The sequence below is a fragment of the Gracilinanus agilis genome, chromosome 3 (genome assembly GCF_016433145.1).
Source record: "Gracilinanus agilis isolate LMUSP501 chromosome 3, AgileGrace, whole genome shotgun sequence".
Taxonomy (NCBI): domain Eukaryota; kingdom Metazoa; phylum Chordata; class Mammalia; order Didelphimorphia; family Didelphidae; genus Gracilinanus; species Gracilinanus agilis.
Window position 1 is genome coordinate 396,048,385 of NC_058132.1, and position 15,497 is coordinate 396,063,881.

The 15,497-nt window shown below is 36.0% G+C and overlaps 1 protein-coding gene across 2 annotated transcripts in view; it reads left to right on the forward strand.

Moving 5' to 3' along the window:
• Positions 1-14,427, forward strand: part of PRRG1 (proline rich and Gla domain 1) — a 159,706-nt gene extending 145,279 nt beyond the window's left edge. For both annotated transcript variants that reach the window (XM_044670161.1, XM_044670160.1), the window contains one exon: positions 13,684-14,427. In XM_044670161.1, coding sequence (XP_044526096.1) covers positions 13,684-14,208 — 525 coding nt within the window. In that variant the 3' untranslated portion in view covers positions 14,209-14,427. The remainder of the gene's footprint in view (positions 1-13,683) is intronic.
• Positions 14,428-15,497: the final 1,070 nt, after the last annotated feature.

Consider the following 15,497-nt stretch of genomic DNA (forward strand, 5'->3'; position numbering starts at 1 on the left):
AAAAAAATTAATATATTAATTAAAACAAAATTGGGGGAAAAAAGAAAATACAGAATTTTTGGTGCTCCTTTCTACTGGGCCACAAGTGGAACTTTTCCTATTGACTCCATAGTCACCAGTGACCCTTTGTATTTTAAATTTTCTCTCAATAAAATTGGCTTCCTTTCTTTTCTTTTTGTTGATTCTGACTAGTTGAGTTCCATGTTTCCTTATACAGAAGTTTAGAATCCTGACCATGGATCAGCCTCTACTGGTTAGGGAGCTGGTTATTAAAATTTTCAGTGGGAACAATATTTGGGCAAACACTGCAAATCAGAGCTGGATTTGCTATTTGTTGATTTTCTGGACTTAAAAAAGAGTGAAGAAAATATTAACAATGAAGATTAAATTTTGTGTATACTTTTTCCCCTATTGCTAAGAACTGGTTGCTAACCACTTACCAGCACATCCCTCAAAGCAATATTAAGACAGTCTTAGAGAGTTGCCCTGAGCCCCAGTGGTTTATGTGACTTGTTTATGGTCACTCCAATATTATGCATCTGAGACAGGACTTGAACCTGGGCCTTCCAGACCTGTAGGCTGGCCTTTACTATATTACAGGGGCCCTTTCCTGATCTCCTCTCCTTCAGTTGTAGTGTTCTTACCATATCTGTTAATTTATATGTAATTTTTATATACTTATTGTATATACCTGCTATATTTGGGGGTAGAATGTGAGCATAAAAGCTCCCTGAAAGAAGGATTTCTTTCTTTTATAGCAGGTACCCTAATAAATGTTTATTGAATTGAATTACCCTTATAGTACCAATTAATCAGATTTTACTTATTCATAGCTTTGCTTTGCCTTTTGTTGAGCTAGATTTATTGCTGTAGTCAATTCTAAAAGTGCCTGAAAATTTGCTAAGTGTTAGTTTTCACCATTTGACCTAGTGTTGTTTGTTATTTAGTCATTTCAGTTCTGCCTAATTTGAGATTTAATGGCAAAAAGACTGGAGTGATTTGCCTTATGAGGAAACTGAGGCCAGCGGTGATACATAATTTGCCCAGGATCACACAAACTAGTAAGTGCCTGAGGCCAGATTTGAACTCAATAAGAAGAGCCTTCCTGCCTCCAGGCCCAGTGCTCTATTCACTCTATTCACAGCCATCTAACTGCCAACCCAATGGTATACATGAACTTTTAAATTTTGTTGTAGTAAGCAAAAAAATGGTTCTTTTTTTAGGACTAAGATTATTTCTTTAAAAGTCAGTTTTTCTCATTTGAAATGGTCTTATATATTTTGAAAGAATTGAGTTGTGAGGTGCAATCTTTCAGTGTATTTTGTAGATATGTGGTTCTTTTGTACTAATTAACCTTTCTTTGTAATGCCTGATCATTTAGTCTTGTTTTGTATCAGCCTTGTAGGTAAGTACTTGCCTACTTGCCATGAGTTAACATACTTATCCGGGTTTCCTTATCTTTAAAGTAGGGATATTAATGGATATACTCTACATAATGCAGAGTTGTTTTGAAGGTCCAGGGAGATATATGAAAATGTTTTATGAACCACAAAATGCTTTATAAATGCGAGCTGAATTTCCTAGGCTGTTGTATCCATTTTGGTTAAGAGAGATTTGGCAGTCATTTCCACTCGCTCTCATAAAACACTCCCAGTTTCTTCCAGAGGGGGAAGAATGAAGGAATTGCAAGGGGGTGTTAATAGAGTGTCATTGATTAGAAGTATTATAAATAGAAGAAAGAATTTGGCAAGCTACTTTTACTTTTCATAGGCTAATGATAAAAACTCAGGCATGCACATTTTGGAAATCTAGCTACAAGACATTATTACATAATTTCTGGTCTTATCTGTTAAACTTTTAATATTTATTTATATGGATATTTCTACCTACCTCTTCCCTGCCTTCCTCATTTGGACTGCAGCTCCATTGGTAGAATTTGACATGTGTCACACAGGAAGTAACAATTCTGTCATAATTAAGAAGTAGAAGAACCACATCAGGGGTCTGCTAGATCTTATAGGGAAATTTTACATGAACAAAATATTATTGTCCTAATTAAGATTTGGACATTAGAACAACCTGCCTACTTGGGTGGGCAGGGGGGAATATACTATGAAATTTTAATGGTTCTAGGAGTTTAGTAAATCTGTTTATTGTCTTGGTTGAAAGATGTCTTCATCACATGTTGGGAATAGTGATTCATCCAGGCAGAAGAATTCATGCTAGTGAGGGACCCATGATGCAATGGTTTAGGGCACAGCCTTCAGTCTCTGGAGAGCTAGTTCTTGTCCTGCTACTGCCACATGTTTCCTGTCTTTTCCTTCTGTCACTTGTGATAGATAATCTATGGAAAAGTATGTCCCCATGTATTTAGGGACTTAGCAGAGGCCCCTTGTTTCTTACCTTGTTTTCCTATTTAAACACCACTTGCTTTAAGAAAAGGTCATCCCAGGCAAAAAATCCTTTCTTTTTTGACAAGATTACTTTATTAATTATAAAAATAGCCAACCTCTAAAGTTTCTATTATGTGCCAAATATCATGCTTTGGGTAAATCACTCACTTCATATGTTCAGACCTCCATTTCCTTATCTGTAAAATAAATAGCTTGGACTGGATGATCCTTAGGTTTTATGTAAAAGAAGAGAATAAGCATTTTTTAAGTACCTACTATATACCAGGTACTATATTAATTGTTTTACAAATATTACTTAATTTGATCTCCACAACAGCCCTTAGAGATAGGTACTATTATTCACTCTCATGTTAAATAGAAGAACCTGAGGAAGACAGAGGTAAAATGACTTGCCCATGTCACACTGTTAAAGGGGCACAAATGGTGAACCCCTGGGTTCAGGAAGGAAACCCTTCTCAAGAATGAGAGGACTCCAAACTTAGCTTAAAAGTAAAAAGAAAGATTTATTATTAAGATAGGATTAATGGCCAGCAAGACAGCATGAATGGAACAGCCATGGGAGGCTGCTCCCGAGTGCCCCAGTTCTTGCCTTTTTGTATCCTTTCCCTTAGTGTGGACATGACTCCTTGCACTCAGGCATTCTGTGAGTGCTAGGTCTGTCTGAGACCCTCAGGGCTTAGGCTATCCAGGTGTGTACCAGATGTGTATCTCTTTTGTCTATCTCAACTTAAAGGAAGTCCAAGGATAATGGTCTTCGCCTGGGGAATCACAAGGGTAGGAAGGGGGAAGGGAATTTCCCTGTTCACAGCCTGTCTGAGTTAAGGGGTACAGGGTCACTGCCATCTCTGCACAATGCCCATGTCAACACAACTAAAAAATGTCTTTGGCTAGATTTGAATTCAGTTCTTCCTAACTCCAGGCTACCGCTAATTAAATTATAATATATAGACATAATAAGTATTGTCAGTAATGCTAACCTTAACCTCAATCTTTTCTTTTTTAACCTAACTCTAGGGTGGGTTAACATATCCTTTTTAGAGGGTTTTGGTTAAAAAATTACTTCAGCTTATAGATTTGCAGTCATGGATAAAGAAACTGGATTTTTGGTCCTAATACTATTTATTTACCCTATTCTTTACTGCCTTTGACCTCTTGATATTGCCTTGATTCTCTTCACTATTTACACGTTATGACCTTTCATATAATTCTACATCTTGGACAAAATGGCCCATTTGTGTTCTCTGTACTCAATGTGACACATCCCATCTCTTCTTTTACTCAATCTGCCCCTTGCATCTAGCTTGCTCTCCTCATTTATCTCCCTTTCTTGGAACTATTAATTTCTTTCAAAGCCCACCTCCTTTAAGTGACTTCCTGTTTGCCCCCACTTTTTAATGTTGTTTAATCATTTCAGTCACATTCAACTCTTCATGATCCTATCTACGGTTTTCTTGGAAAAGATACTGGAGTGGTTTGCCATTTCCTTTTTCAGCTCATTTAAAGATGAGGATACTGAGGCAAACTTGCTCAGAGTCACAAAGCCAGTGTCTAAGGCCAGTTTTTAACTCAAGAAGATGAGTCTTCTTGGCTCCAGGCCTCATAGTCCTATGTACTGTGCTACATAATTGCCCACTTTTTAGTGTCTTTCACCAAAAATTATTTGCATATATTTTGTACTTACCTGTTCTCCACCTTAACCTCCTCCAAACAGAATGTAATCTTCTTGAGGGAAGAGAATGTTTTGTCCTTAGAACTATGGAAAAGTATTAGTGGTAGATGAAAAGGCAAGGGAGGAGTCCAGAGCTGTGATTTCTCAATGGAAAAAAATTCCCAATGGCACTTCAGTTCAGTGCCTGCTCTGGAACTTAAAATGTTAAAGAGTTTCCTAAGGACATTAAGAGGTTGTTAGTTTTCCACGGTCATATAGCCAGTTTATGTCAGAAGTAGAACCTGAATACAGATTCTTTATGCAATGTATCAAGCTATTTGACTATGAGAGAATCTCCTCATCTATGCTATTGTCTCAGAGTGGGCAATGGGTGCTATGTGAGGGATATCTCAGTAGATAATTAATAAATCCTTATCTAAATGAACTTTGGTGTTTTAAACTGGCCTTTTGCTACCCAGTAACAAATTGAACTAGACAGAGTTTATATTTGATCTTAGAAGCAGTTGGAAGCCTTTGCAGTTATTGAGTAAGGGAGAGGCATGGTCTTGGTTGCATTGGGTAGGATGGACAACCATAGAGAGAGACTTAGGGCTAGGAGACAAATTAGGAGTCTATCAGAATAATGTAAGATAAGTGATTATCGCTTGAACTAATGTGGTAGCTGTGAGTGGAGAGATGGGGCTATATTTGAGAGATATTATGAAGATAGAAATTGATAGATTTGGCAATTAATGGATATGTAGAGTGACAGAGAACAGTCATGGATAATGCTGAGGTCATGAACCCTGAAGATTGGAAGGACTGGAGCATCTTTATTTTTTAAAACCTACTTTCTGTCTTAGTAAAAACTCTTAAGACAGGAGGACAGAGGGTTAAGTGACTTGCCCAAGGTCACATAGCAAGGAAGTGTCTGAGACTAACTCCTAACTCCAGAATTGACTCTAGTTCATCTGCCACCTAGCTGCCCCTGATCTTTGATAGAAATAGGGAAAGTTTGGAAGGAGAGAGGATTTTGTAAGGAGAGGTAGATAATGAGTTCAGTTTTGAACACGTTGAGCTTCAGGTATTTCTGAATATCCAAACTGAGTGTCCAAGTCAGCAGTTGGTGATGGAAGTTTGAAGCTCAGGGGAGATAATTGCATTTGTGTACACAGACAGCTAAGTACAGTATACATAGAAAGGAAATAAGAAATAATTTGGTGAGAGGAGAACCTCTCCTTCACAATTCTTATTACATTATGTTTAGTGTATTTCTAGGATGTTTTATTGTTATAGCATTTTTGAACTTTTTAAATCTCTTGTCAAAGTTTTAAGAATGACCTTTCTTTTTTCTGAATTTGGGGTCATATACCTGTTACTAAACCCTATTTACTATGAATAGTCTAAAGAAGTAGTTGTTACTTGAGGTCTGTGAATTTTTTTTAAAATGTTTTGATACATAGGCATTTATTTTCTTTGTAATCCTTTGTATTTTATGCATGGAAACTCATTTTTCTGAGAAGGGGTCCATAAATTTCACAAGACTGCCAAAGGAATTCATGGAAACAAAATAGCTTAAGAATCCTTGGTCTGAAGATAATTTTTCTAATCTAATTTATGTTTTGAGAATATAGACTGGGATATATTGAAAGATGCTTAGAGCCTTAAAAGGAGGGAGGGAAGGAAATAAACAGATGTTAAGTGCCTATTATGTTCCAGGCACATCTTGGGGATCATCTAATCTAACCTAGTTTTATAGATGTCACTTGAGGTCCATGATATTAGAACTGTGTGTCCTAATTTTCCTTATATTGATCTTTCTGTTGTGCCATACTTTCTACTGTTTAGTACCTATCTAGTTAAATGGGCTAACTAAGGAAGGAAGGAAAGGAGGAAGAATTGCTTTATTAAGTCCTTATTTTGTGACTAGAACTGAGCTAAGTACCAGGTAGAAAAAACACAAGCTAAAAAAAAATCTTTTCACTAAAGGATCTTACCATCTTCTAATGGGAGGAGATAGCACACAAATGGGAGGTGAGAAGCAGAAGGGGAAGGAAGGGGTGATTTTGAAGTCTAGAAAGTCAGGAATAGGCCATCAGGGAAATGAAGAGTGGTGCCCTTGACCCCTTCACAAAATGGAGGTTCCTAAAGGAACTCACTAATGGTGGATATGGACTTTGTGGAGGGATACTCCAGAGTGAGCAGGCTGCACTGACTTAATACATGCTTCAAGGTTTTTAAAATAGACATCTCATTAAACCTTTACTGTCAAGATTTCTCACATCACTGTCAACTCCAAATTTGAAGAAAACTTTATGACAGGCGTCTTCCCTGCCTGTTGGAATGTTGTAGAAGCATCATCTGTTCCACAAAGATTATTCTAGTTTTTTTCTTAAGAGGTATAGAAACCATTTTCAGGACTTAGTTGGTCCAAGAGACTAATGCTTGAATTTCTGACATAGCTTCCTGGCAATTTGAATACAAAAGCCAGGAAAGGAAGTAATAAGCATCTCCTATTACCTCAGGCATGCTAGACACTTTTGACTGGTACTAGCAAGACCAGTGCCAAGTCAAGGAAGCAGCACCTTATAGAATCAGTGCTGTATCCTTGCTGAATATCCTTTCCATCTTATGACTAAATAAATTTCCTTTTTTAACTATTAGAGGATCTAGTAACGTTTCATTTTAGGTTATAACATGTGACATTAGTCCTCATGATTAGATTGGAATGGTCTTATAATTGAAGTTAAAATAATGTAATGAGGATGAGGGAGAGTCCTGGTGGATCAGAGGTCATGATATAGAAGCCCTGAAGTAGCATTACTTGGGGTGGTAATTCTGGCATAAGGGTACTGTTATGGGTGCCAGCATTAGCAGAGTGAGCAGTACAGAGTTTTGAGTCTTTTTTCTCCACATTCTGTCATTCCTTCTGGGGACTATTATGATGCTTTTTGATTTTGATTTTTTTATTTTTTGTTTTGTGCTCTTTCTGCTAACTTTACTAGCTTTGGAAAGGCCTTCCAGAAGTCTACTATGAACTTGTCACCAAGGCATAGTGAGTATATCATAGGAACAACATCTATCCATGAAGGCTATCCTCATTTTGGCTTAAAAGGTGACTGGACTGTCCTTAAGATTTAATTGGCCCAGGAGTCTATGGTTCAAATCACAGATACAGCTTCCTTGTGAACTAAGTACAAAAAAACCCAGTGTAGACATTATCTGGATCTCCTCCCTCAGAATTGAAACATGATTTTTGACTAGCATGCAAATATGGCTAAGCACAGAGGCAGGGAAACTGGACTGAACTAAATCAATGCTCATATTAACTGAATAATATCTTTTTCATGGTGTGGAAACTAAATAAACTTCCTTTTATTAACTGTTACATGGATTACAAGACTCCCATTTCATTCCATTTCCAAACCACTAGAACAGCCTGAAGAATGCTGAAATCATATTTAAACTCCACTTTATGTATTTGGTTTGGAGGATGGGGAACAGATGAAAAAATAAAACTCACTTCCATTAGCCATAGCCAACCAGTGGGGTTCCATCCTGGGCCTAAGCTAGCAAGGGTTCATCTAGCAGAATGGAATTTCCTTCATGACAGTCTGAAATGTTGATAATGATTTATAGCCTTTCAATGTATTCGTTTAGATGGTGATGATATTTTTAATTGATTAATTAAGAATATTTTTCTATGGTTACATAAATCCTATTCTTTCCCTCTCCTCCTCTGACACCCCCTCCCATAGCCAAATCGCAATTCCATTGGGTTTTACATGTGTCATTGATAAAGACTTATTTCCATATTATTAATATTTGCACTAGGGTGATCCTTAGAGTCTACATCCCCAATCATATCCCCATTGACCCATGTCTTCTTTAGACCAAGGATTCTTAACCTATTTTGTTTCCATGAATTCCTTTGGCAGTCTTGTGAAATTTATGGGAGCAAGGGAGAGAGATTGCCAAGTAGCAAGAGTCTTCCTAGTATTCCCTAAATCAAACTACAGAGGAAGCTGTTTTATCTGTGTAAAGTTGACCCTGTACCTGAACTGACATAACTTCCAAATAAATGGACTTACCATAAATAAATAGGAAATAACGTTTTGCAAAGGAGAGTCAGGATAAGAATCAAGGAGTTGCATAAGTTGTAAAATGTAATCGAGATTGATTCCTCCTACTCTACATTAAAAGTGGCTGTACATATGATTATAGACCTAGAGCTCAAAGGATGATCACAGGTCATCTAGTCTAACCTCCCCATTTTGCAGAAAAGAAAACTGAAGCTTAAGGAGGTTAAGTATTTCACCCAAGGCTTATGCAAATAATAATTATCAGAGGTAGAAGGCCTTTTTTGCAGTTCAGGAAAGAAAAGTCTAATAGGCCCTACAGCAACATTTCAGGATATCAGTTCTCAGCATGAAACAGTCAGTGAAAAGTCCATCTCACTTTCAAACTTAGCCGTCAGGGTCCTGACTCAGATGCACTTGTGACTAGATCTACCTGTTAGAATTTTAGAGTAAAATGGCCAACTATGATATTTTTTAAAATGTGTATTTTTTGACCTGGAGGCTGAGAATAGAAAATAAATATAGTTAAAATCCTCCTGATCATTTTTTGATAATTTCCTTTTTGCCCACTCTCCACTTTCTTTTTCTTTAGAATTAATTGATATATTTTGTTTATTAAATGGCCTTTACTTCAGGTATACCTTATTCCCTGCTCTGCTTCCTAGAGAACCATTGCTTATAACAAAGAAACTAACCAAAATATTTTGATAAGCTTATAAGAAGTATTTCATTTGGTTTTGAAAAGCCTGACATGAAGCCTCTGGCCAACAGAATTTCCTTCCCCTAAAATAAATGGTTGTCAACCTCTCAGTTTCAAATGAATTTAGTTTTATCATTTGTATAATTTTTGCCTAAGCTAAAACCTAAGACCTTTTAATAAATCTTCCTTCCTTTAAATATTTTACATAATACTTCAGAGTACTGCAGAATGTTTAATTACACACTCAGAAGTTGCACTAGCATCATTTTAGCTAGTTATTTTCATCCTTTCAAAATGTTGCCCTATCATGCTTTGAATGTCACATTCATAGATATGAATATTTCTCAATCTTTTGTATTGTGTTTTTTTAAACATATGGATTATCAAGCTACATAACTTTTTTTGTATGAACTGGGCTTATTTGTTCATTTAAATAAAAATATAATTTTCTCTTTAAATTTGAGTAAGCTTTAATTTGATCTTCAGTCTGGGATAAAAGGGAGAGTCTAAAGTCTGAAGAAATTAGCCTGTCACTACATTTTTTAAAATCCAGGTAGATATGGAAAGATAGCTCTGAGATTGTGTTACCTAATTAAAGATACTGTAATCTCCTGTGATACGAACCAACTGACTTTTTCTCCTAAGTATGCATTATAATTAAATGATATAAAGATTGTATTTTCCAGGAAAATGGTTAGGTAAATTCAGAGCTGTCTAATCCATCAGAGTAATTTACTGCAGAGCTTTATGTTTTAAGAAAAAACACTAAAATTTTCTTTGAGTAGTGGAATTGGGTTGGGTCCACAGAAAGTGTGGTAGCTCAGGAGCTAAAATGAGTAGAAATATACATAAGTTTAGTAGACTAAAGACTAGAACACTCAATGGGGGAATGAGACTATGTTTTAATTTTCTCTGTATCCTCGACAGCACCTGGCACAGAACCTTCCATATAGTAGGTGCTTAATACATATTAACCAGATGAATGGGTACATGCAGAAAGTTATGTATGATATATGTATGATACAAGTAGACTTTTTTTCATGTAGTAACAATGACTCATTTTTAAAAATCTTCTCTTTTTACTTTTTTCAATAATATCTGCTGTTCTTCTTTTCAGGCTCCTTAAAGACATGAATTGTGTCTTTAAATGTTAATAGTTTAAATGTTTAATAGTAATTCCAATATCTCAGGACCCTGCCAAACCCTACAGTTATTAAATAAATTTTCTTGACCCCCATCAACAACATTTCATAATCTTTCTGGAACAAAACACCATGTAGTATATATGTTACTATTTATCAAGATCTTGAAATAGTAAGTTCTCCTCATTCTTTTTTAATATATTCCTTTTTCTTTCATCCCTTAAAAGCATCAAAATAATAGATACCTTCCCCAAACTCCACCCCATTTGTCTTATTTAATTTTCTCTATAACCTTTGAGGATATATATAAAACCTTCTCCCCAATGAAAAGATAATGGTATAACCCCTTCCATTTGCTAAAATATATCTACCTCTCTAGGTTTTTCTTAATTCCTATGTTTGTATTTCTAAGTTTCTAGTCATCTCCAGTATCTTCATCAGTAATACTTAAAAGCCATTTATTTATAGATCTAAAGCTGAAAGAAATTTCAGATGCCATCCAACATCATCATTTTGCAAATGAGGAAACTGAGACCCATAAGTCTCAGTGCTCAAAGTCACACAGGTAGTATCAGAGGAAAGATTTAAACTTGGTTCCTGTGACTCTTAAAGCCAGTTCTCTATTCTGTACACTATGTACTATAAATGTTATTTTTTTCTCACCTAAAGAATTATACTATATTCTGTATTTTAGAATATATTATTTGTAGTCACAAGATCTTATTATTTGCCTTTTGAAATATTATATTCCAGGATTTTTTCTCATATATAGTTATAGCTGTCAAGTCTTGTATGATCGAGACTTATTCCTCCTTTGTCCTTGAATTATTTCTTTTTTCTTTTATTTTTTTTAACCTATGACTTCCTGCTGTAGGATTGATATTAAGTGTCATTTCCAAGGCAGAACAGTAGTAAGAGCTAGGTAATAGGGGCAAGTGACTTGTCCGGGATCACACAGCTAGGACATGTCAAGTCAAATTTGAATCCAGGTCCTCCTGACTTGAGACCTGCCATTCTATCCACAGAGTCACCTAGCTGCCCTCTTGAATTCTTTCTTTTTGGCAACTTGAAATAGTTTTTTCTTTGATCAAGAAGCTTTAGATTTTGGCTATAATATTCCTGAGAGTTTTCACTTTGGAATTTCTTTTAGAAGATTTTTGGATTCTATTTTCATTTTGCCTTCTGGATCTACTAGATCTGGGAAGTTTTTATTTGTGATTTCATGAAATATAATATCAAGGCTTTTTGGTGGGGATAAAATAATGGTTTTCTCATGGTTTCTCTCCATTTGTTTTCATGTCAGTTAATTTTGATAATAGATACTTTCCACTTTTTTGTTGTTTACTTGGTTTTTCTCCTAATATTGTTTTACTATGGAATTACTGATTTGTGTTTTGCCTATAATTTTCAGAAATTCTCTTTATTATTAAGCTTTACTACTTTTTGTTCTAAGCTACTAATTTTCCTTCAATTTCTTTATTACATAACTCATTTTATTTACAATTTTATGTTTGTCTTGCTTCATTTATTCTAGGTATTCTTATAGTCTTTATGTTCAAATCATTCCCTCCCCACCCTCCACTGGAGAGCTGAGGAAACTGAGGGAAACAGGGTTAAATGGCTTGCCCAAAGTCTTACAGATAGGAAGTGTGAAACTTTTTGAAAATTATGTTGATAATATAAGTGCTAGTTTTAGAGATGTTTTAGATGTGCTAAAATGTGCTAGTTTTAGAGGGCTGACAACTTTGAAAAAACACAGAACTATTAAATAACAAGAAAAACCAATTTTTAATTAAGGAAAAGGTAGGGCCAATTAGGCCTCTACTCAGAGCTATGCGCCATGTGCTTTATACAGAGTCCCAAGATTGAACACTGCTTGCTCTGGTCCCTGACCGCCTGGGAGGGCCACCATGCTAGATGAGGACTCCTAGGAACAAAAGAAATTGGGGAACTTATATACCATTTGGGAAGATCCCGGGACTGGGAAAGATGATTGACATTATCATACTGATGGGATACAATCCAGCTTGGGAAAGGAATCATAGCCAGAGGCTAGGGTATAAGGGAAAGTGCAACTGCTAGTCTGAGATTCCCTTCAAGGTGGATTCTCATGGGAACAGGGAACAAGCACATGCTTTGGGGGTCTCCAACCTACAAGCTATTCCTAATCAGATCTCACTAGGCTACAAGTTTGGGGTCTCTAGATTCCATGTTGACAGAGCCTAAAAAGGCTCGGTATTCTTGTTATCCAATCTTTTTACTGTTGAAGAAAAAGAAAACCCAACTGTGTTTAAGAATCTGCTGTTCCGCAGTGATCATTAATGCTTTCTGTTTGTTTAATAAATATAACTTCTCTGTATTATTTCTATAATCTCAAAGTGCCATGTATACTATAAAATTTTGTTACAGATTCTGTTACCATTTTTGGCAAATGACATAAAAATCTAGATTTACAGCGCTTATGACACTTAGGAATAATGACTTGCTGTACAAAAAATTTGTTTGCTTTTGCAAAGGATTCACAATTGTATTATCTTAAGTAGAAATTTCTCTAATGCATTTTTTAAAATTTATACACATCCTCAGGAACACCTTGTTAAAAAAAAAAAAAAAGAGACAACTATATAAAATATCACCTGTGGCTGATTTTATAGTTAAGGGAAGAAATGAATCATTAAATGATCAAATGTTCTCCTTTAGTAATTGTAAAATGCAAAGAGGTATATTGTGCTATACTCTTGCTGCTTCTCATTTCCATATCAGTGATCTGATTGAGGTTGTTCACATTTCCTCATACACTTCATCATCTATTATTTTAAATATGCATAATAGCAGCAGTAAATGTATATTTCTTAGCACCATAAAATACTAGAACTCAAAGGAACCTTAGTAAGCATCTTGTCTAACCTGAAATCACAGAATATTATTTTTACAGGGACCTGAGAAGAGAGCTTGAGGAGGGAATGGGACAATCTATCTCAATAGCTAAGCTTCAAGTTCCTTCCAGTATTCTCTTCTCTTTACCAAACAGAAGGAAAAAAAAACCTCATTTTACCGATACTTCTGTGACTTTAACTTTCTTCCATTATTTTACACTGCTGATTCCAACTCTTCCTTGTTATTAAAGCTTTGTTATCCATAATAGGACCCATTACCTATAGCTCCTACAGTTACACAAGTGTAATTAACTTGTGAGAAAAAAAGCAATAATTGATTTAAAATTTTAAGGATGGTACAGACAAATCAATAGTCCTGGCCTCAGGCTGGGCTGGGTTAGGATCAAATTAATCAGTCATTCTGAAGCAGAGACTTGATGGAAGAAATTGTGTTTTGTCTGGAGTTCAGTTTTGTAAACATAGGCTTCTATTTTGTATAGATTCTTAATCACATTATTACCTTAATTTTTAAAAACTCCTCTAGCTAAATAGGGTACAAGCATGAAAATTAAAGGACTCAGATCTAATCAGCTGACATTGATTGCAGGGGTTTGGGGGATGGTGGTGGTAAAGAAACAGGATTAAGGGACAGGCAGCAATATGCTTCCAAATTTTTTTCTCCCACAGAAAGGGTCATGTGATCCATTTAAATCCTCTACCCTGGGTTCAACTTTTTTTTATTGTGCTTATTGAATGTTCAGTTTTTCTGTTTGTCCTCTTTTAACCATTTCAGTTTCTGATTTATTCTGTCTTACTGTTTTTAGAAGGAATTCTGGGACACCTACACAAAGGAACATCAGGGAGAAAGTAGCAGAGGAAATAACTGGTATCCATTTTACCTTGCATTTCCATTAATCATTGGCCTTTTTGTTATCCTCCTCATCATATTCATAACTTGGAGATATCTCCTAAAAAAGAAAACTCGCAGACAGACGGTGTACATGCGTCGGGGAGCCCTGGAAGCCAGTAGTGATGGCACCATGACTGATGGGAGAGGTTCTCTTCCATCCCATCTCAGCATCACTCATTCCCCACAGGAAGAAATATTTGACAGTAGTGGGTTATCCCCAGGATTTTTGGGTTATGTAGGTGGGCGCTCAGATTCTGTCTCTACACGTCTCTCTAACTGCGATCCACCACCCACCTACGAGGAAGCCACTGGTCAGACAAACTTGAGAAGAAGTGAAACAGAACCTCATTTAGATCCACCCCCCCAGTATGATGACATCATGAACTCCAGCTCAGCCAATGCCATTGCTATGGTACCTGTCGTCACCACCATCAAGTAAAGCAGAAAAAAGTCTTCATTTCTCTGGTTATTTTTAAACTACTAACGGGAGAATTTTGTAGCACTTTATCACTGCATAATCATGCATTTACATAATTTATTGGACCCTCAAAGCATACCACTTCCCTTTCCCCTCCCCCCAATATTGTTTTCCTTCTTTTTCTTTGTTTTTGTTTCTTTACTTCAGGATTTATCAGTGCTCATTTTGGCTAGTGGGGAGATAGGAGCAGATACCCACAGCAGTGTTCATATGGGAGAGCATATAAATGCCAACACAGTATATATGTAACTGGCTTTAAAAAATCCTTCTATTTTAGTTACCTAGGAAGGGAAACTCACCAGAAGCTACAAAGTGTGACACAACTATATTTGCAAATTAAAAGCCAGCAACATGTTGGTGAATTTTGCAGTAGGAAATTTGGCTAGACTCACTTTTCCTCACTAATTTCCTATCTATCTTAAATGGAAAATGCACATGGTAATCTGAATTTAGACACTTCTGACAAAGATAGCAATAAATGATAAAGTGCTAACAACTTTTAATTAGTAAGATAATAATTGGTTATTAATGACATTTCAGGGGTTGTGGTCTATTTGGTAAAGAACCAAACAGTGTTTATGTATTTCTAGATGACTTTGGTCATATTTATTCATTTCATGCTTTCTTTTTCCTTTTGCTATGAAATAATTTGTCAAGTGGATATAGAAATCTATTACAGGGCAATGTATTGCTCAGAATTGATCTTAATATCCTCCTTCTTCACTGTCCATTAATGTCATCCCAAACTTTTATCCCCTCCCACTCAGCTCTCCCCCACCCCCTTAGGGATATAATTAAGATTAGAAATGCTAAAGGAAAATTATTTTGTTATGGTTATAGGTTAGGCTGAAGTCATTGCCTCGGGATCACAGGGAGGCAATTTCCCATAAAGCAGATATTAAAAAATTAAAGCACTGTGATTTTTATATTGGTTTTCTATTGATGGAAAAAGATTGCAAAATCTGTATAGTGCCAGGGGCAAATTGGAATCCAATTACAGCCTCATATAGGTCTTTTGATCGTCACTGTTTTCTTTTCATGTTGTTATGTTTTCTGGGGGTGCTACAGGTATAACTCAAAAAGTAGGGAGTTGATGTTATGCTCTCCCAGGTAGAATGTTTTAGAAAGGAATGCAAACTTTCCATATTGGCAGCTATGCTGTTCCTGCAGTTTTAAGTGTGAATTTCTTTGTTGCACTGATATAAAATTGATCAGCTCTGTCCACCTGAATATTTGAATGCAGCCCCACA